Source organism: Sebastes umbrosus, chromosome 19, assembly GCF_015220745.1.
Source record: "Sebastes umbrosus isolate fSebUmb1 chromosome 19, fSebUmb1.pri, whole genome shotgun sequence".
NCBI lineage: Eukaryota > Metazoa > Chordata > Actinopteri > Perciformes > Sebastidae > Sebastes > Sebastes umbrosus.
In genome coordinates this window covers 14555849-14576358 of record NC_051287.1, presented here as the reverse complement: position 1 = coordinate 14576358, position 20510 = coordinate 14555849, and the positions used below count along the sequence as shown (strand labels likewise).

Sequence of the window (20510 nt, the reverse complement as noted above, 5' to 3'; positions counted from 1 at the left end):
TACCACTAATTTGTGAGGTAAAATTCTGTGAATTTTGGGTTGCTGGAAAAAAGTTAACTCAACAAAATAGCTAACATATGTTATTATCATAAAAATACACATTAGTATTTACTATGGATGGTCTACCAGCAGACAATCTGGCGTGTTTTAATTGTGTGATAACCAGGGTCGGAAATTAGCATTGGCAGTGGTGGGTGAAATCATCAGGGAATCTGCCACTTTGGCAGGCAGGGAAAACGCTAGAGATGAGAACCGTAGTTGTCCGCTTTCTTGGCATCTTTTGCCTCCATGACTATTGATTCCTCTTATCGATGCTTTCCGACAGTTACGCATGCACAATGACGCATACGCATGCCGTATCATGTTTCAGTTTTTTTTTACCAGAGACTAGGCGGAGAGAAAAAAAGCACTCAAAAGCATGGCACTACTAAACCTGAGGGGACGCATCCTATTTTGTCCCTGATAATGCGACAATGTGAACAACAAATCTGTGTTGAAATCAACAGGAGGAGAGTTAATAACGTTACCTGTTAGCAGCCAGTGGGCAGCACAGTCCTGCTTGGTTAAATAGCGGAGCTACTAATGTTAACGGAGGTGCCATTCAGTTATTATTATGAGGCGTTCAAAGTCTGCTCAGGAAAAAGGACAATTGGGCAAAGGTAAATTACAACGTTATCATGATGTGTTCAAATGTAATGAAAATAAAAATTTTTCACATCAAATATAAAATAAATAATAGAGTGGGGATCATGACCTGTTTAACTTCCTAACAACCTTCCAAGATTTTTTTTTAATCAAAGCAAATATTCATAATCATTTGAATTGTGTGTTTTTATGCAAATACTATAGATGACAATAACAAAGTACAGTACCCTCCCTCCACGGTGTAATTCGAACACTGTAATTTACCATGTATATAATGTTTTTTGTGTAAAATATATTGACTATTGAATGACATCAGATCTTAAATGTTATTCCTTCATTTAGCGCAGAGATTTCAAAAGTGGCATATAAAATTTCTGAGTGGCAGACAAAAAAAAATACTTGCCTGTCACAGTGGCAGGCAGTGACAAAAGTTAATTTCAGACCCTGGTGACAACAATGATGTCATTAACAGCGCCGATAAAATGACCCGAGTTGTGTCCAAAAGTGTTTTTTCATTTTGCCGATGAGCTCACTATATAGTCCTCTACATATAACTCCCTGGATAGTGAGCAGGGTGTAGTGAATGAGTGAATGATTTCGGACACAGGCTAAATGTCAACTTAGTAAGTAAGTAAGTGCTTACATAATATAGGAGGGCTACACATGAGACTGACAGCTAAATGTAAAGATAGGTTGAAAAGGCCTACACTACAGTGTAGTGCTTTGTTTGAAGCAGGCATGTTATGTCATTTGGCAAGCTGGGCATGCTGCCATTGGACCACACATTGGCATTTAGTTTCTTTTATACAGAACATAACGTTTCACACACACATTTATTGACTAACACTGCAGGCAGTGTGTCATCGCGAAGTGTAACCGGCTGCCAAGCCACGATTTCTACTTGCTCTACAGTCTTTCTCTTTTGGGCTCTTTCTCTGCCTCCAGTCAATATCGCCTGTCTCCGAGATGCCCTCTTGGCCACAATGGAGAACTTTCATTTTTTGTTTTTGTCCTTTTTTTTTTTTTTTCCTTCCCAACTATGGTGCACCATCAGTGGCTTGGCTGTCTGCTCGTTGCAGCTTGCTTTTTGAGACAGATTAGGTGACGCACTGAAGGCTAAACCATAGGTCGGGCAAGTCATAGATGTGAGAACGGGTTTTTTGGACCACACAGTTCTGAAAGGCCAAATTATCATAGGGGCTTTGTCAGTTTTGTGCGTGGAGACAGACGGCTCGCCCACAAACTCTGGTCTCTGGGCAAAGTAGCCCCAAACCCCCATTTTCACATGCTGATCCACCGGTGAATCACTGCACTATAAAGAATGCTCTCATGAATGTACAGTATGTTGTGAAAATCTCTCTCCTTCTCTCTCTGTTTTTATCTTGTACTGTTGCCAAATAGTACATTACAAATGCTTCAGCATCTTAATTTGTGTGCCTGATTTCAGCAGGGCAGACTTAAGATCACAGCCGAGTCGTATCTTGGGCGGTTTTTGGATTAATGGCCTATAAAACCACCAGACGGTTAAGTGTTTGGCTGTGCACGGGAGACAGCCTAGCCTATTCTGTTTGAAGGAGACACGGATATCTTTCTCTCGAGAGGACTCTGCTGTTTGCCTTATCAAAGCTGCAATCTGTCAGATATTCTGCTCATTCACTCTGCCACTGCCTTGTTTTTTTTGTCCTGGTCCATTTTTAGCAACAACTTCCTTATGCTTCTTTCTGTTTCCAAGCTACAAGAAGTAACAGGTCTCAATTTGTCCTCCAGATTTGTTGGCGAATGTAGTATTTTTAGTGGCAACATTTAGCGAGGAAATATTCACTTCACAACGTGACCGGTGTATCTGTTGGAAAAGGATATGGATGTTTGTATACAACAGATTTATGGGTCTGTTTCTTTCTCTCAGTTCTCCTTCTTTTTACCCTCCCTCTCCTGGGGGACATGGTGGGATGCTCAGACAGATCAGTAACAGCAGAACGGGTGATGTTATGGCCCTTAAAGTGATAGTTCGGGTGTTTTGAAGTGGTGTTATGTCAGGTACTTATCCATTATAGATGTATTACTTACAGTAGTTGACGGTCGGCACACCCCCAGTTTGGAGAAACAGACAGGAGTTACCGCACCGGATGTGCCGACTGTCATCTACTGTAGGTAATACACTGACTATGGATAAGTACCTCATACAACCACACTTCAAAACACCCAAACTATCCCTTTAAGTCATTAAATGAATGAAGAAATAGTCATATTTACCAGTGATGTTTTAAGATAAGTTACTTTAGTAATGTTAAAGACAGTGGTGTTTTGAGGAAGATAGATAGATTTCTTTTTAGTACTACTACAGGAAACTGAGCTACACTGATACTCCAGATATCAGTTTGAGGTAAAGGAATTAAGTGGGAGGTAATGTCAAAATGAAGAGGTAACATATCGGGGTTAAAAACTACCAAAATGTGAGGGCTGAGAACATTAATGAGAGGTGTGGAGACAGGGAAATGGGTGGAGGTTAGAAAGAGATCATGTGAATGGAGGAAGGGATGGACAGTGGTGCGTGGGGTGTGTTTGGGGGGGCCAGTTGGCACTTGAGGGCAGCATGGGGTTGTAACGAGAGGTGCCGGGGCCATTTGTGGTCACATGACTTACAAGCAACCCACTGTCACCTCGGAAACCAGGAGCGCCGGCCGCTCTTATCCAATCATGTCAGGAATGCTGGCCGTCACTCGGCTCAGGCTATTTCTGCAGTCTGTCGCTAGTGCTTGGTAGTGCTAAGAGTCTGGTATACAGGGATCCTTCTTTTTTTTTTTTTTTTTATCCCCCCCCTCACCCTTCCTCTCTTTAGCTCCACTCTGCCATTCCTTAGAGTGCGCTGTGTAAAGTTGTCTGCTCTTTTGCAGTGGCTTTTTCAGTTTTTGTGGTGTGACTTCTTTCCTCCGTAGAGTTTACTGTGGAAGGAAAGTTGTGGAAGAGACTCAGAGAGGGTGGGAGGGGGGGTTAGGGAGAGTGGAAGAAAAAAAAGGGGATCAGTCATCCAGCCAGCCAAAAGAGAGAAGTGGGCGACACTAAGAGACAGAGACTGGAGCCAGAGGAGAGAACCAAACAGCCAGGCAGAGAGACAGTGAGAGGGAACGGGAGCTGTGGGACGTGAGGTGAAAATGGCTCAACGTCTGCGTTTGTACTTTGGCTCAGGCCGCAGTAACACAGCCCCGGAGATACTGGAAGGAGACTCTGAGGAGCAGCAGGGAGACAACGATGTGGTCACGGCAATCCGCATGCGGCCGCCTCCGGTGCCGACGTTCTCTCAGGAGCCAGCTGCGCAGCATGCCCCACCGAGAGCTTCACGGTCGGAGCCTTCTCTCAAACGCAGCTCCTCCATGTTCATACCCCAGCTCGCCGCCTACGCCGAGCCGCGGCCCACCAAGAGCTCCTCCATGCACATCTCCCTCCAGCGCTCCAACGGATCAAGTAATGGAGATTCCCGTGGTTATGCCGATGATGTCCCGCCACCCTGTTATACTCCTCCAGGACCTGCGCCTGCCTATACAGAACCACAGATCCAAGACGACGTTCCTCAACACCCGCCTCCTCCGTACTACAGCCCAGATACTTTAAACTCACAAACTCTTCTGACAGAGCCGAACCTGCCCAAACGCAGGGTCTTTAGTATTGGCTCCAATGGCAATACTATGTATAGCAGCGGCCAACCTGGTATCAGTGTTGGTGGGATTTGCATCCAGAGGAACTCCCCTGATGGTTCTGATATCCAGCATTTCAGAATCCACCCTTATGGGGGTACTGGTTGGTCTGTGCAGCAGCAGAGCCTGGACCAGTCTGTTAATGGTGGAACACAGAGACTAGTGTTTCAGCTCCAGAACCAGGATCAGAGTCAGGCTGCTGCATCCCAGGAAGAATGCTCAGATGTTGGCTATGCCAGCTCAAGAGGTAGCCGCATGGTGCGTTACCCCAGAATTCGACTGGAGAGAAGCTCGCCTCATCAGAGGCTGTTGCTGGAAAATCAACACGAGGAAACTGGTGCAGATGGAAAAGCTGTAGAGGAGAACCAAACAGACGTGGAGAGAACGGAAGCAAGGAACCGTTCTAATGGTTGTACTTTCAAAATCAGTGGGGATTCATCCAGGAGGCAGCCTCATGTCAAGATATATTTTACCCAGGGCAGAGGTGGAGATCAGGATGTCAGCCATGGCAATGATTCAGAGAGGAATGAACCCAAGGTAAAGATTACTGGAAAACTTTAGTAGGACTGAAAAAGTTTTTAAATGGAAAAAGATTTTGTAAATATTGTTCTGAGATTTGAAAGGTTTGTAGAAGGACTGTCAAAGTTAACGCGATAAAGGATCCATTGGTACCAACCACGTCATTCTATCTTGTTGTGGAGGAGGCTAAATAATGCTCCAAATTTGCGCTACATTTTGGTGAGGAAAAACTCTCATGACCATTTTCAGAGGGGTCTCTTGACCTCTGACCTCAAGATATGTGAAGGAAAATGGGTTCTATGGGTACCCACGAGTCTTCCCTTTACAGACATGCACATTTTATGATAATCCCATGCAGTTTGGGGCAAGTCATAGTCAAGTCAGTTGGGCTTGAGTTTGCCAAGTTATGATTTGAGCATATTTTTTATGCTAAATGCAGTACCTGTGAGGGTTTCTGGACAATATTTGTCATTGTTTTGTGTTGTTAATGATTTCCAACATTAAATATATTCATACATTTGCATAAAGCAAGGATATTTTCCCACTTCCATGTTGATAACGGTGATTAAATACTTGACGAATCTCCCTTTAAGGTAAATTTTGAACAGATAAAACATGTGTGATTACTTTGCGATGGTGATATTTAAATCGATTACAGCCCTAGTTTGTCGTCTTTAATGATGAAGAAATTAATTTGAGAATGAATCATAAACAATCGCAACCAATAGTGGATGGGTCTTCTCGCTCATATGACATTTAGTTGAACACATAGCTTGTTGTGTAGCCAGAAGAAGGCGGCATTTAAAAGGCCATGGGTATAAGAAATGAGAATTTATGCTACCTAAATCATGCAAACGTTGTGGGATGTCTTAAGTATTTCACATCTAATCTGTCCCTCACTGAATCCGGCCCAGTTGAGTAGAGATCCGTATGGTGCAGGAAGAGGGTGGTGACTTTCCTGGAAGTGAAAAGCACAGACATGGTTTGCTGAGCTAAATCACACACACACTGGCGTTCTTTCACTTCTGCAACCACAGGCATTTTGAAGTTTTACACACATCGGCCAATTCAGTCATGAAAGGAAAACAGGAATGGATGAATGGATAATTTCTCCGCACTTGTTGCCTTCTGGTTCATAGAAATGTGACACTTAAGTTTGGTAATACCCTTAACTGCAGCCAGTGCTCTTTGAGAGTTGGCTGTTTCTATCTTTAGTCTGTTTCTAGTGTGGTTGTTGATTTTGAGAGCGGGCTGGCGGCATGTCTTCTTTGGCTCTTGGCTGGTATGGATCCGTATCCTCGCAGCTGCTCCATGAGTGATTAAGAAGTAAGAAGTCATTATAGGCCAAACGACGATCAAGAAGTTAAAAAAGCTATCGGTATCTGTTTCCCTGAAAGCTTGAAGACTTTCTGCTATCCTTCCATGTATCGCTCAAGCTTTAGCCAGTGCATCATATTACGTAATCCTTCACATGATTCTTCTTAAAGCACTTAAGATATTGGACTTTTCAGCAGCAATGCGTTCTGTATACAACCTGGACATTTGTGGTTCCCAACCTTTGCGGCTTGTGAACCTTGAATATGAAGCAATGTCTATTTACGACCTCTTGTCACAGGTTGGATTTGATGTAAACGAGTCGTGACCAGTTATCCAAAGAGTAATCTTTACTTCTCAGATTGATTTTTTTCGGGTGATAGCAGATATTTAATAAACAAATTGTGTTGCAGAATTCTTTCTGCTTTCTTATCCTGTTAATAATCTCATGACTCCTCAGATTATCATGCGACCCTTGGGTTGTTCCAACCCCCAGGCTGGGAACCGCTCTACACCAGGGAATTATAATGAATCAAACTTGAACGTGCCTTGTGGAGTTTTTCACCTGTACAGGCCCTGACACAGAACGTACGTGCTAACTGGCCATCGGCTGTAGTCTTTGCGGTGTGTTCAAATGCAACTTGTCTGTCAAGACACAGGCAGCGTGAGGCGACGCAACAGTCGGCCTTCATCGCCGCAAGTTCTCCGATGTCGGCTTGGTGTGTCTGGGCCTTAGTAGTGCAATGAAGCAGTTTTTTATGAGTGGGTCCCCGTTTTGTAAGCGGGTGACAATGTGCACAGATAAAAACCAATGCACCAGCAGAGGCAGTGATGATAAAGACTCCTATTGCAGGTTAACATGGATGTAAACAATGCAGGTTTTAAATTATTCAAAAAAACAAACAGCTGTGGAAATTGTTTTGTGAGGAAGGAAATGCATTCAACGCATTTGTCAGGCCTCAAGGATACACACCTTTCATTTTGGTGAGTAATACTGAATGAAAATGTAATGGGGCTGCACAATTAATCGAAATTTTATCAAAATTGCAATATGGCCTACTGCAATTTTCAAATAGCAGGAGGCACAATATTTGTTACAGGGCAAATGTGTGTCAAAATAGCATTTTAAATGAAATATAGTCGAGCTGCAGTGATGTCCCGGCCTACACGTCATATTCTACAGGCTTAAGAAAACATCTTTGTTTGGCACAGATCCCCGCAGGAAATCACAACTTAATCATTTTAATATGTTTTTCAGTGAAGATGAGAATAATGATATTCCAATTGCAATATCAGTCAAAATAATCGCAATTGCCTGCCACTTTGCCTGATTAATTTTGTTGTAAAGTCCTCCAGTGCCCTAGGTTATATCTCTAACTTGTTGTTTCATGAGGATGGTGCTATGCCCGGCTTTTGTCGCATGAATAACTGTTTTGACAAACCAGTTACTCCTGCCTTCCTTATCATTAAGGACAGATAAAGCTTTTTTTTTAGATGGCGCAAGCACATACGAGCATGCACAGAGGTGTTTATACTCAGCGCGTTGTTCGTTGCAATATGCTCCGAAACGCCAGGAGGCGTACAAACAAAATATTCTGTGGATAAGCAAGAAGTCAATGAGTGGTACCGGAAAGGAAAGTAGGCTGCCTGGCAACAGTAGTAAACACTAAACACTAAACACAGACGTAAGTACCGCCAAATATTGTATTCGTGTACTGTAATTATTACTGTCGCTTACCTCCAAGTCAAAATTACTTTCCGTCTCTCGGTGGCTCCCCTCGGGTCGCCACTCTTTCCACGAGACCTCTTTTTTTTTCAGCTTTAACAACACAATCTCTCATATTCTTTCACCGCCTGCGGCAAAAAGCCTTTTCTAGTGTTTAGTACTATTGCCAGGCAGCCTGCTTTCCTTTCCGGTGCCACTCGTTGACTTCACAGACTATTTTGTCTGTACGCCTCCTGGCGTTTCGGAGCATATTGCAACGAACAACGCGCTGAGCATAAACGCCTCTGTGCATGCATGTAGCCACGCGAGCATGAAGAAAGCTTAAGAGTTGCGTTGAACCCGGATGTTACAAATCCAAGATGATGTAAGATTTGGTCAAATAGTTCTGGTTTTGTCAGAGTCACGGAGTCGGAGACCTGAGGCACAATTAGACCTACGGTGCGATTGGTTTGTTAATATTGGCCGCTCTCCACTAATGCATCTACAATCTTAATATATTTTTAGTTTTGACAGCCATACTTGAAAGCATTTTACACACCTTCTCCTTTCCTTTTGTTTTGTTTTTCTTTTAAAGACACGTGGTGTTGTGTTACCCCAGGGCATCCTGTTTCTCATGCAACAAGGAAATCCTCATTTAGACCATAATGACAGGTCTTCCCCAACTGGTAGCCCGGAGTTGGAGTGCCCCTTTTTAAAGCCCTGCATGGGATACTACCAGTGTGTGTGTGTTAGTGTGTGTGTGTGTGTGTGTGTGTGTGTGTGCCAGCGAGACTAGCTGCAGACAGCTATGCCACAGTGCCATGCCCTCGTTACAGCTCGACCCCCCCCCCCCAGTTTCCATTCACAAAGAGCTTCTGCAGGCCAGTGGGTTTGCTATATTTACAGGATTGTGGATGGATGGGGGGGAACTCTTTTTTTTTTATTTTGGTCCAGTAGCATATGAGGTGGGGTTTAGATTGCTATTGTTGTGAAGTGCTTCTCTTCTTTCAACTCTGATCTCTGAGCTCTGATACAATGCGTGGTATTGTAATTCAGTCGTGTCAGCACAGAGACTGTTGAGTAGGTGAGACAACCTTTTCACACTTCAGTGCCAGCCTGGACCCGTTGGAGGTTTCTCTATATCATAAACTCCGTCTGTTACCACCTCTTCATATATATATATATATATATATATATATATTTATATCTTCATGGCAGTTCAGTACGGCTACAGTTAGCATTGACAGTTTTTATCACTTGATGTACTTTCCTACTGTCTTAAAGGATCGGTACACCCAATTCACAAAAAAAACATTTTTGTCTCACATACCTGTTGTGGTATCCAGGCATGCTGATAGTGTTTTATTTGTTCAGCTCCAATACTATGATGACTAATATGTGTATGAGGGCCATTATAGGTAAAAAAAAAAACATTATGGAGCCGGGTGATGGGCGATGATATTCTGGGAAAAAACTCAGAATTTCAGAGATTTAAGTTGTAAATGTACGAGAAAACAACTCAGAGATTCTCTGAGATTCAAGTCACAAATAAAAACAAGGATTCTTTTTTTTTTTGCCTCACACCACGGACGCCGTCGCTTGCTGTGTATTATGCCTGCAGTGGATGACCTAATCAAAATATATTTAGCATTAAAGAAATGCTCGTTATTTTAGCCCAGAATCACCATATTATCTTAAGCATCAGGACTTTGAAGAGACATTGCCGTGAACTTGGCCGATTCAGAAGAAAACAACATACCGATTAGAGCTTTTTTCTCATAAATTTACCATTTAAATCTCAGAGAATATCCACGTTTTGTCACGTACATTTACTACTTTAATCTCAGAGAATTCAGTTTTTTCTCAGAATATTAATATATTACGTATATATAAAACCCCAAACCTATTTGTGTATAACTAGAAGTATGTGAGATGAGGTTGATGAACTGTTTGTGTTTGATTCTCTAACTTTTTTTGGCCGGACCGCAGAGTCCGACTCTTTCAAAATGAAAAGGAGGGAACAGTCCTTTATGCAAATGAGCCCGTCCAGAGCGATGCGTTGGCTCACGAAACACAGCTGGATTTAACATTATAGACATGACCACTGACTATCTGTATAACAATTTAGCCACAAATTCACAGACTGACCATACCAGGTCCAGCCATACACTCGGTTTTGACCGAGTCTTGTTGAGCTAGTTTTACGATCCTTCATCTGCCTTTTTCACTCTTCGTCCCTCCTTCTGTTAGTCGTCCGTGGCGCCCTCCCTCTCCCTCTCCCAGTGTAACCTGGCCCTGGGAGGCAGCTGCAGGCTCAACTGTGACCCTTTGATGACTCTGCAATTATATCCCTCTGCATACACATACCCACAGCTTAAAATGCTTGTTATTGTTAAGGACAGAAAAAAAAAAAACAACCATGTGTCCCAGGAGTACATGTGCCCTATGGGATACTGCCATCGCCACTGACTGTGTCATAGGATACAAGCTACAGTGCAACTATGTTTTATAGGATCAAGCATGTTAGCAAGTGAGATTTCCAGGTGAAGATTAAGTGACTCAACAGTGCAGAAAACTTGGCCGGTTAGAGAAATCTCTGCAGCATTAATTGTAATTCTCAACTTTATTTATAAAAACAAAGTGTTTCACAAGTTCCCATTGTAGGTTACAAGTCAACACATGTGAAAGAGTGTAATATGATACTATCAGACTCTCCCAGGTCAGATGCAGCTTACGATTCGCTGTTTTGAATTACTTTGGAGTTACACAAGAAGTAAATTAATTGTGTAGTTGGTTTGGGAAATGAAAGCAGATACTGCTGTAGCTTACACAGTTAGTGCCTCTGGCTTTTCCAAGAAGAAATAGAATACACATGCATTCGCACGTGTCTGTTTACGTGCCAGTGCATTAATAACTCTGTGTTTTTATGTGACTCATTAGTAACCTTTCACCATGGAATTCCAGATCTGTTAACTGTGGTGGAAGCCCAGCGCGCTCACTCACTTCCCAACACTGCTTTTGCCTTTTTCTTTCTGATGATCACAACGAACCAGTGTGATTGCTGTACACCTTAACTAGGGCTGCACAATTTGTAAAAATATTAATCGCGATCACAATTTTAGCTTCCCACAGTTAAATGATCGACGGTAATATCGACATTTAAATATTGTCTCCGCTCATAGAAATCTCTGCTGCATATCAGATCGAGACAAACAGCCAACCACCAGGGGGCGATCCAGATGTTTTGACTTCACTTTTGGCGAGCTTTCATGCCGCTGCGCACGCACCCACCGACAGTGGCAGCCCCTGAAAAACGTCCCTAAAAGAGTATAAGAGTAATATACTGTATATTACTTGATTTGAATTAAAAAGCACTGAATTCAGGTGAAGAAGAACTTTATTTTAAGTCTTATTTTGATGCAAATATTTGTTAAAAAGCAGGAATGCATCACAATGTGAAAGTGAAAGCAGTGTTCTGTTGATTTAATTTTTAGTAAGAAGTTTTGGTACAATTTTATTTTTTGCTTCTAGGAGATGCACTGTGATTATGGACCTGTTTTATATAGATGCTCTGTTTATTTTAATGTGAAAGTGCAATAAACATATTTTGTCCCTAAAATCATTGAATAATCGTGATCTGAATATTGATCAAAATAATCGTGATTATCACTTTAGCCATAATCGTGTAGCCCTAATCTTAACCTCGTACCAGCTTGTTTTTACTACATTACTTAATTTTTGATATTGCAAAACTACATTTAATGAGATTTAAGGAAGTGCTCAGGACTTAAGAAGTGGTTTTTGAACCTTTTTTTTCACACACTGTTTCTTCAAAGCTCTTCTTTGCTGACTCAAAGTTAAAAAGAGACCACAAATATCAATAAATGTCATTGTCAAATCAAGTTGATATACAGGGTTCCCCACACTTAAAAAGTTCAATTGGAAATTGTTTTCATAACTCCATATTGGATTTTTATGACTGCACTACTATTGTGCAGCAGTGAAGTGACTTTTACAGATGCCACAATATTGAAAATGCCTTCTGTTGTCTAGTAAAGCTCGAAGAACGAATCTTCAAAAGAAACTTTGTGTGCAGCGCAGCAGACGGCCAGGTTGCTCTTTCACAACCCACCGGTGGACCATAACTCAAACGGAGAAACACTGGACTAATTAAAGTGTCGCGCATTGTTTTCAACTCAGCCTTTCCTGTCAAACCAGTGTCTACAAACAAACATCATTGTTAGTTAATGCCTGTTGTCTAAATCAGTTGTGTCCCACACACAGGCTACTTCCAAGAATGGCATTTTCCATCTCACACAGGTAATCATCGCTCCCAATGGGGTTTGCTGCTGTGCAGCTCAATCATCCGTCAATCTCCCCTGCTTTTCCTCTCAGTCTGCATTCATTACGACAAAAGGATGGACACATCTACAGGCTTCTGAAACACAAACCTTCCCTGGTTCTCCCCCCCCTGTAGTCACCTCTGTCCTTCTCTCCCTCTGTCTGGCTGACTTGGCTTCAATCTGGTGGCAGTGGGTGTTGTTTTTCCTTGCTGGGTTCACGGGTTCTTCTCCTATGAAATGACACCAAAGGCCTGTCCATAAATAAAACCTTAGACTGAGCCTTCTGCTATGGACACTTGTGGAAAGCCACAACAAACTACAGCAAATATAGAGTGGTGCAGGAATGAGTCCTAAAACTTGGAAATGAGTTAACATTTTAGCACTTCTGGTTCCTTCATCTGGAAGTTAATGTTTTTTTTTTATGGGTTTTGAAGTAAGGCCTGTGGTTAACACAAGCTTAAGAGATTTTAACGTTTTGTTCTATTATATAAAATACGTCAGTAAATATCCCACACAGGAATTTTGAAGCTTTTATTCGTCTTCAATGTGTCTTAACAAGTGGCTGAACATTATCACAGCCTCGTTGTGTATACTACTACCGTCGAGTAGTTCGTCCATAGCCTAACGTTAGCTTTTTACCTCTGGTAAATTGCATTCACACTTCAAAAATGATAAAAGTAGTGTTCCTTTGTGGAGATTATCTTGCTGAACAAAACATGTAAGTATCATAAACGTTAGTTTGCCACACAGCTGGAACCCAATGGAAAAATCCCATTGACTTTTTGTCGAGGGAACCAGGACGATGCTAACTTCCTGGTTGGCCTACAAAAATACGTCATTCCCGCAGCACTCTATTGTGTGATAATTTAAGTAATATGTGGTAGAAATTGCTTGAACATAATTGCACTTCTATCTGAGTTTTTCAGATCACTACAGGTGTTCATAAAAAAAATGGCTAGAGATTATTTCTGGATGAAAATCTTTGTCTCTTTTCACTCTGCGTGTGACAAATAAACACAAAATGCTGCTGGACCTTCTGGTGCATTCGGTAATTCACCTCAACATTGTGGTTTCCTCCCTCTCTTCCCCCTGCTGGAAATGTTTCTCCAGATACACTCAAAAAGCTACTACTTCTAAAATTAAGCTGCTGAAATTGACCTTCTCGTTTTCTCTCCTAGACCAGAGATGATTTCCTGGGACAGGTTGACGTTCCTCTCAGTCATTTGCCGGTAAGTTATATGCATAAATGTGTGTGTGTGTGTGTGGCCAGACTGACTGGTATAACAGTGTTTTGAATACTCAGCTGTTTCTTATCTTCAGTTTTCCTCTGCGTGATTAACCTCTGTGAAGGTTAGGCAAAGTGTGTGTGTGTGTCTGCCTGCCTTGAGTGTGAGAAAGTGCTAGCCTCACAAGTAGCCCGTTGTTGTGATCAAACAGCACTCCTTGTTAGAAATGGAAAGTGGGCTGTCTAGAATATAAACAGAGGTGGCTATGCTGAGGGCGAGCAACCGTTAGAACTAAATGGAAAAAAGCCACACTAGACAAATTCACATCTACTCGCTCGGAAACTGCGAACTGCTGGGAGATAAAAGCCTTTGAAAACAATGACATGCAGAGTTTTTACAGTTTTGATGTAAACGAACAGGACCTGGAACTCAAATAGACCCCTGCAAATCAATCTCACCTCCTCCAGTCAGCTGAGAACGGTGCTGTCAGACTGACTGAGGCTCTCTGAAGTTCTGTCTAAGCTGTGAACCTTAAAAGCATATCAGTAAAAGGTGTTAGGGTTAATTATTAATGTCCTATTTGACTCCCATAGGTCCAGGAAAATTAGCAGCAAATAAAAGCCTCAGCTGAGTCATACTGAAGGGATGAAGTCAGTGGACGCCAGGATAGAGAATATTTGGTCCTGATGCAGAAATCTTATTTTTAGCCATTAAACCAGGGATTGGCAACCTTATTAATCAGTGTGCCATATCAACATTAGGGTTAACATTAAGTTTAATTATGACACCACTCTGAAAGCGGTAATTTGCGATGCGGATGAGAGGGCACTGTAACATCTCCAGAAAACTCTCTTGCACACTCAAGCTGCCACGTGCCAATGGTGGCACACGTGCCTAATGTTGCCTACCACTGCATTAAAAAAAATAATCTGAGCATGAATAAGTTATTGCTAATGCTTGTAAAGATGCTGTGAGCTGCGATTGATGCGTTGGCGTTTTGATTTGATTCGTGATTAGTTTTGTTCATGGCTTCTTGTTGTAGGAAGTCTTAATCATAGTTACTGGACATTACTTTAGTCATCACCTTTTTTACTACACCAGCGTCTCCTCTTTTAATTTTCATTAATGTGGGTCAGCCATGATGACTCATCTGAAGCACTCCGGGAGCTACATTTGCCTTGTGGAAGCTTGAACTTGCTTAAACCTTTTTCATGTGCTATACAGCATGAAACCTTGTGTCGGGCTGGGCGATAATTCAAGAGGATAATTTATCGTCTTTCAGTGGAATCATGTTGTGATAAAATCATATATCAAGATATCACAATTATGTCGTCTAAATTGATTGAATACTGTAACACATACTAAGCACATACTAACTCAAATTTGTGATGTGAAAAATGTTGAGGGAATGTAATCTGAAGAGTGCTGTTTTCCTTTTACATACCACTCAGTTCAATGTGATTAACAAACGATATATATATGGGAATATTTATTTATTTGTATGCCTCCGTGCTCTGTGCCATGAGATTTTGACCATATCGCCCAGCCCTAACCTTGTGCCAGCTCATATACCTCGCCCTGTTTTGCATGAGTCACACAGAAGATAAAGTACGTGTTGTTTCCGGCTTTTAACAGCAATGTTCTCAAACAGTTATTTAGATGAATTATTTACAAAACTTTATATCAATCAATGTCTAAGATGTGCAGGACAGTTTGGCCTCAACAGCTTCACCAAAGTAGGGATGCACCATTATCGGATATCGGGTTGATACTGACTCAAATAGCTGGATTGGATATCGGTGACAATGGGGCTGATCTATTCAATTCAGTTCTATGTTTATATACTATATACATTATATGCTGGAATTATAATTCCTGTATCGGCTGATACCCAATGCGTTCAGTATCATACTTTTGATTCAGTGGTACGTTGCAGAGTAGTATGTGGTGAGCAGCCAGTGTGGACTGGTTTGGCCCAGTCGGAGAGTAGTGGGAGATTGCTGTTGATTACAAAAAGGCCTTTCTCCTGTTCAATATGTAACAGGAGAAGCTCACCATTGCATAATGATCCTGGGGTGCAGAGGGTTGCAGCTGTGCCGTAAACTCCTGACTCAGATATTTTTGACACAGTCTAACATGTGTATTTGCTTGTGTGTTCAAATTGATTACCGTCAACAAATGCCTCCTCTTAATTTGCAGACAGAGGACCCTGCTATGGAGCGGCCCTACACATTTAAAGACTTCCTGTTGCGGCCCAGAAGGTCAGTTTCTGCCGGACGTGACAAACAGGATGCGACAAGTAAACAGTGACATTGGATGCCAGTAATGTAACTTCTCAGGGTCAGGGTTAGGGTGAAATGATGTGTGATTGGCCCCCCATTAGCAAGGAATAGACATTTGTAGATTATTAAACTCACAGTGACTTTAATCATGCTTTGCAACACTATGTTGACTGGTGTCATGTCTCCAGAGACGGTCAGTTACACACTGAAGGTGAAAGACCATCTGGTGCTAATAGGCAGTTTGGAAACTCCCGTGCATTTCTAAGCATTAGCATGCTAGGGGCTTTTAGGGTGCGGGCCAACTGGTTTTGATGAGCTGTTTTTCAAGTGGGTCTATCTTTGCTGATGTTCTCCTTCTAGTCACAAGTCCAGGGTGAAGGGTTACCTGCGTCTGAAGATGGCCTATCTGCCCAAACAAGGTGGACCGGAGGAGGATGCTGGAGAGATGAGGGAGGAGGCTGAGGTAAGGTCCTGGCTTCTGATGTTGTTTTTTTTAACTGCTTTTCAGCGTCTTGTTCATAATAACCTGAAGCTAAACCAGAGTCTAGTTTTATTTCTTCCCTTCCACACAAAAAAAAACCGCATGTCTAAGCTTAAAGATGAAAGTGAGAGTCCCACTTTGGACCAATATAAGCGTGAGTGTTTTTAGCTGAGAGTGAGAGGAGAAAGGATGGCTCTAATTTTTATTCTTTCTTCTAAGAATTTGGGCAGCATCTTGCTGCCAGAATCTGGTGAAAGTCTTTTCCAGGTCAGGGTATGGAAAAACCATTTACAATACTGCCTGTTATTTGGAGAAATAGGAGCTTGTCCTCTTTTTTGCTTTATGCGAGTTCTTGTATGTGTGTGTTCAAGTGTGGATTTCTTGTGGATTGTGGAAGAGTGCTAGAGGAGTTCAGATAAGGTGACTTTTAGCAGCCAAAGTATGAAAACCGTAATGCCACTCTGCTAACCTCCCTTCACTATATGCTTTCACTGTGACGAAACCTTTATTTTCACTTTCTAGATTTCTTTTTTTTACTCCAGCTCGTTTTTTTTTTTTTTTTTTTTTTTACTTCTCTCTCAGTTGTCAACACTGGTAGTGATATTGATGCACATTAGCTCAGTGTTGGAGCCTGTGGTCGGAGTTATCCCACCTAGCCGGCAGCTTGTCTAACAAAAACATTTCAAACCACAACACGTCAACAAGTTTTAACCAGCCACAAGTGAATCCAATGTCTTTAATGGATTTCCATGCTCGAATACCCTCTAAAATCTTATGTTCATGTGTATCTGACAAGCTGTCAGCTCACTGGGATATCTGTGACCACGGGGCTACCAGTGAGTTACTGCCTCATGTCAGAAAATCTCAACTTTCTCCTCCAGGCATGGGATGAGTCCGCGGACCAGGGCACCCAGCGACCCCAGCAGCTGCTTCCTCCTTTGCCCACAGGCTGGGAAGAGAAGGTGGACAACCTGGGACGCACCTACTATGTCAACCACAACAACCGCAGTACACAGTGGAAACGGCCCTCCACCATGTACGCCTGATTTCTCTCCTTACGTTTTTAGTTTCCCAATATATTTTTACATTAGTTAAAGGTAGTTTGGGTGTTTGGAAGTGGGATTGTATGAGGTACTTATCCATAGTAGGTGTATTACTTGCAGGAGATGACAGTCACTTTATCTATCAATAACATTTTGGTTTTCTTTTACACAGCAGTAATCCTGGCTTAATCTAATGTTAAGGTCATTTTTCTCAGCAGTCATTTTTTGACTTACTAACATTTTCTTTTGTATGGAATAACTTCTTCTCCTTCAGGGATGTGATTTCAGAGACTGAGAGTGACAATCAACAGCGGCAGATCAATCAGGAAGCACACCGTGTTTTCCGTTCGAGACGCCACATCAGCGAAGACCTGGAAAACGAGCACCTGGAGCCCCGGGACATGGACAACGTGAGAGATGTGAATATACGCATATACATACAGCATACTGAGCCACAGCTGTCTAAAGTGATGATGTCACTAAAATGTTATTCTTGTTTCATGTAGTCTTGGGAGCTCATCACAGAAGAGGATCCTAACGACAGCATGGCCACGTCTTTGCCCGGCCCTTCTTCCGTCTTGACACCACAACTACCACCGACACCCGCAACCCAGGAGTTCGCTGAAGATTTAAATCTGAGGCTGTCACTCACTCCCGATACCAATGGCGAAGTGCCAGGGCCCAGCTCTGCTCTGGTGAGATCTAGTAGTCAAAACCTAAATCACTCCACGTTTAAATGCTTAAAGGGCCGGTCCATCTGCGTTCTGTTCCGTTTTTTTTTTTTTCTTCAAATGAAAACGCCTACTCAGCTGTTGCAAAAAGCAGCGACGTAGCTTACCAAAGTAAGCTAATAAAAGCTAATCAATAAGGTAATGAATAATGTGAATGCTAGCTGAGTCAAAGTTAGCTGTGCTAAGTTTGGAAATAACTGAAAGGGTTGGTTTGGAGTTTTTGAAGTGGGGTTGTATGTATACTCCCGCGGTCTGCGAGGTAAAATTACTGTTTTTGTGAATGTAGTCTGGTGGCATTGAAGACGGCGACATAACGTCTTCATTTCCTCATGGGAAGGGCTTTCTGACGGCGAGGTAAAGCGTCTGTGGACGGGAGCAGCAGAAAAATGCATTTTAGCCACCTAAAAAAAAATCAATATCAGTTTAAGTGTAAGCTATATTTAGAATAATTTCACAGCTTTATGTCGCCATCAGCCCTTTCTGACGGGGGACTGAAGCCGTTATATTGCTGTCTTCAAAGCCGCCAGACCAGACTCCGTTCACAAAAACAGTAATTTTACCTCGCAGAGCACGGGAGTTGCTGGTCTACCGCTGCATCGATCGGTTAGTTTGTTTGTCTTATTATTCGACTTTTGGATCCGAACTAATGTGGTGTCCACACAGTAGAACATTGCTTTGCTTATGTGCCCGCACTCCTATCTGCTTCTCCAAACTGGGAGCGTTCCGACCGCTATGTAAGTTACTGTATGTAATGTTAAAACACTGACTATAAGTATATATATACTGTACATGTAGTAGCGTAATCATGCAGAAACCTATATCAGATCACGTGGGAAAACGTTTTTAGAAGGGATTGGGAAAAGCATTTTGACACTAAAACATATATGCTTTGGCCAAAATTTTAATATTCGGATTTGAATACATAATGAACACCCCTGTGAAGCTACAGAATGATATAAAAACCTAAAAAAACCAATATAAATGTAGGCAGGGCTCCTTGTGTTAGACAGAAGAGTGACCTCTTACTTTCTTTGTTTTAACAGAGCCAGCTGTCAAACAGACTCCGATCCTCAAGTATGACGGATGGCGTCAGTGATCAGGCCCAGCCTCCTCCTCCTCTTCTGGTACGTATTTCTGAACCTTCCTCCATCTTCTTCTCTTTCTTCCTTGACTTCCCCCCCCTTTCCTTGGCATGTCTCAGTGCTGTGGGTGTACCGCACATCAAATCACCTTCTCTGCTCCTCCTTGCATTTCAAATTTCGCACTAGGCTCGTACGTGCTTCCTCCTCACCTTTCCTTCCTGCTCTCTATGCCTCTTCGATTTTACCGCTACCTGCTTTCTTCTTGCCTCCGTAGGATTACCACACCTCTTCCTCCCACCACTACTCTTTGTGATTCACCTCGCAGCTAATGTTTGATGTGTTGTAGAAATGTTGGCGTTACAGCTGTGCGCCAGCAGAATGACCATTCCAGTAGAAACTATTGGCAAGTAAGATTAAGGCTCAGACGCTCCTCCCAGAGAGTCCTGAGTCAGAGCGTCAGTGGGGGATTCAGCCCGTGCAATCTGTCACAAGATCTGAGTCAGATGTTTGTCACACAGCTGAGTCACACCAGTGAGCTTGGCTTTGTCTTGCCGAGGAAAAGTACAGGTGCTGCTGATGTCAGCCTTTCCCTTGAATGACAAGTCTCTAAGGACTGGAGAACAGGAGGCTCATTAAGAAGCCATCAAACGGGAAATATAATCAGCATGTATTAGTGCGAGATTCCTGATGATATTAAATGTGGATGGGTGCTGTTTGTACCGTTGCCTCTTGGATAAAGGTAGCCTTCACCTGTGATTACAAGTTGGTAAACCTGAAAGGATAAGGCTGGCATTATTCTATATTTTTCTTATTGTCATCAAATCCCATAAAAAGACCAAAGCCAACAATGTGTTGGTCCGTCACTCAATACTTTCCGACTTCCCTAACCTGTCTATAGCACTCATCGTTAAACCCACCGGTTCCTACTGAAGACAAACGGATCCTATATATAATTTCATTTTTAATGAAACTAAACCGTATGATGACAATTTAAATTTCCCAGACCATGTGTTAATGGGTATCAACTGCCAAGACAATTAAGTAATTCATTCATTCATTAAAAAGAAGGTGGTGTGTCCTCTCCTCCACCAAAATGATTAGTGCCTCCAACTCTTCGTAGCCTGTCTTTTTTTGTCCATGATAGCAAGCTAGCCAGTGACAAGTGAGAGCCGTTGATATTATGGCTTGTCCATCTCGAGTAGTCTACTGGTACATTATAATCAAAGATAACAGGCAGTCTCATGTAAATCCTAAACATAGAAACAGGCGTGACGATTTGAAGAATACAATTTACAGTTATGGTTAGGATTTCTTAAGTTAAGATGAGCGGTTAGGATATTTTTCTGTAACGATGCCCCAGGTGAGTATACAGTATGTGGGATTGACTCAAAATAAACTATAGTGGCTACAGTATATTCATGGTAATGAAGGAACATGCCAGCCAGTG

At 42.3% G+C, this 20510-nt stretch overlaps 1 protein-coding gene across 12 annotated transcripts in view; it reads left to right on the top strand.

Moving 5' to 3' along the window:
* The window catches only part of nedd4l (NEDD4 like E3 ubiquitin protein ligase), a 62382-nt gene that overhangs the window by 17353 nt on the left and 24519 nt on the right, over positions 1-20510 (top strand). For 3 of the 12 annotated variants that reach the window (XM_037751974.1, XM_037751973.1, XM_037751975.1), the window contains exons 6-12: positions 13397-13447; positions 15644-15705; positions 16087-16189; positions 17089-17243; positions 17525-17660; positions 17757-17945; positions 19025-19105. In XM_037751974.1, coding sequence (XP_037607902.1) covers positions 13397-13447; positions 15644-15705; positions 16087-16189; positions 17089-17243; positions 17525-17660; positions 17757-17945; positions 19025-19105 — 777 coding nt within the window. Of the gene's footprint in view, positions 1-3267; positions 4875-12159; positions 12196-13396; positions 13448-15643; positions 15706-16086; positions 16190-17088; positions 17244-17524; positions 17670-17756; positions 17946-19024; positions 19106-20510 lie in introns of those variants that run through there. The other 9 variants (XM_037751970.1, XM_037751967.1, XM_037751971.1 and 6 more) reach the window with 8 other exon arrangements.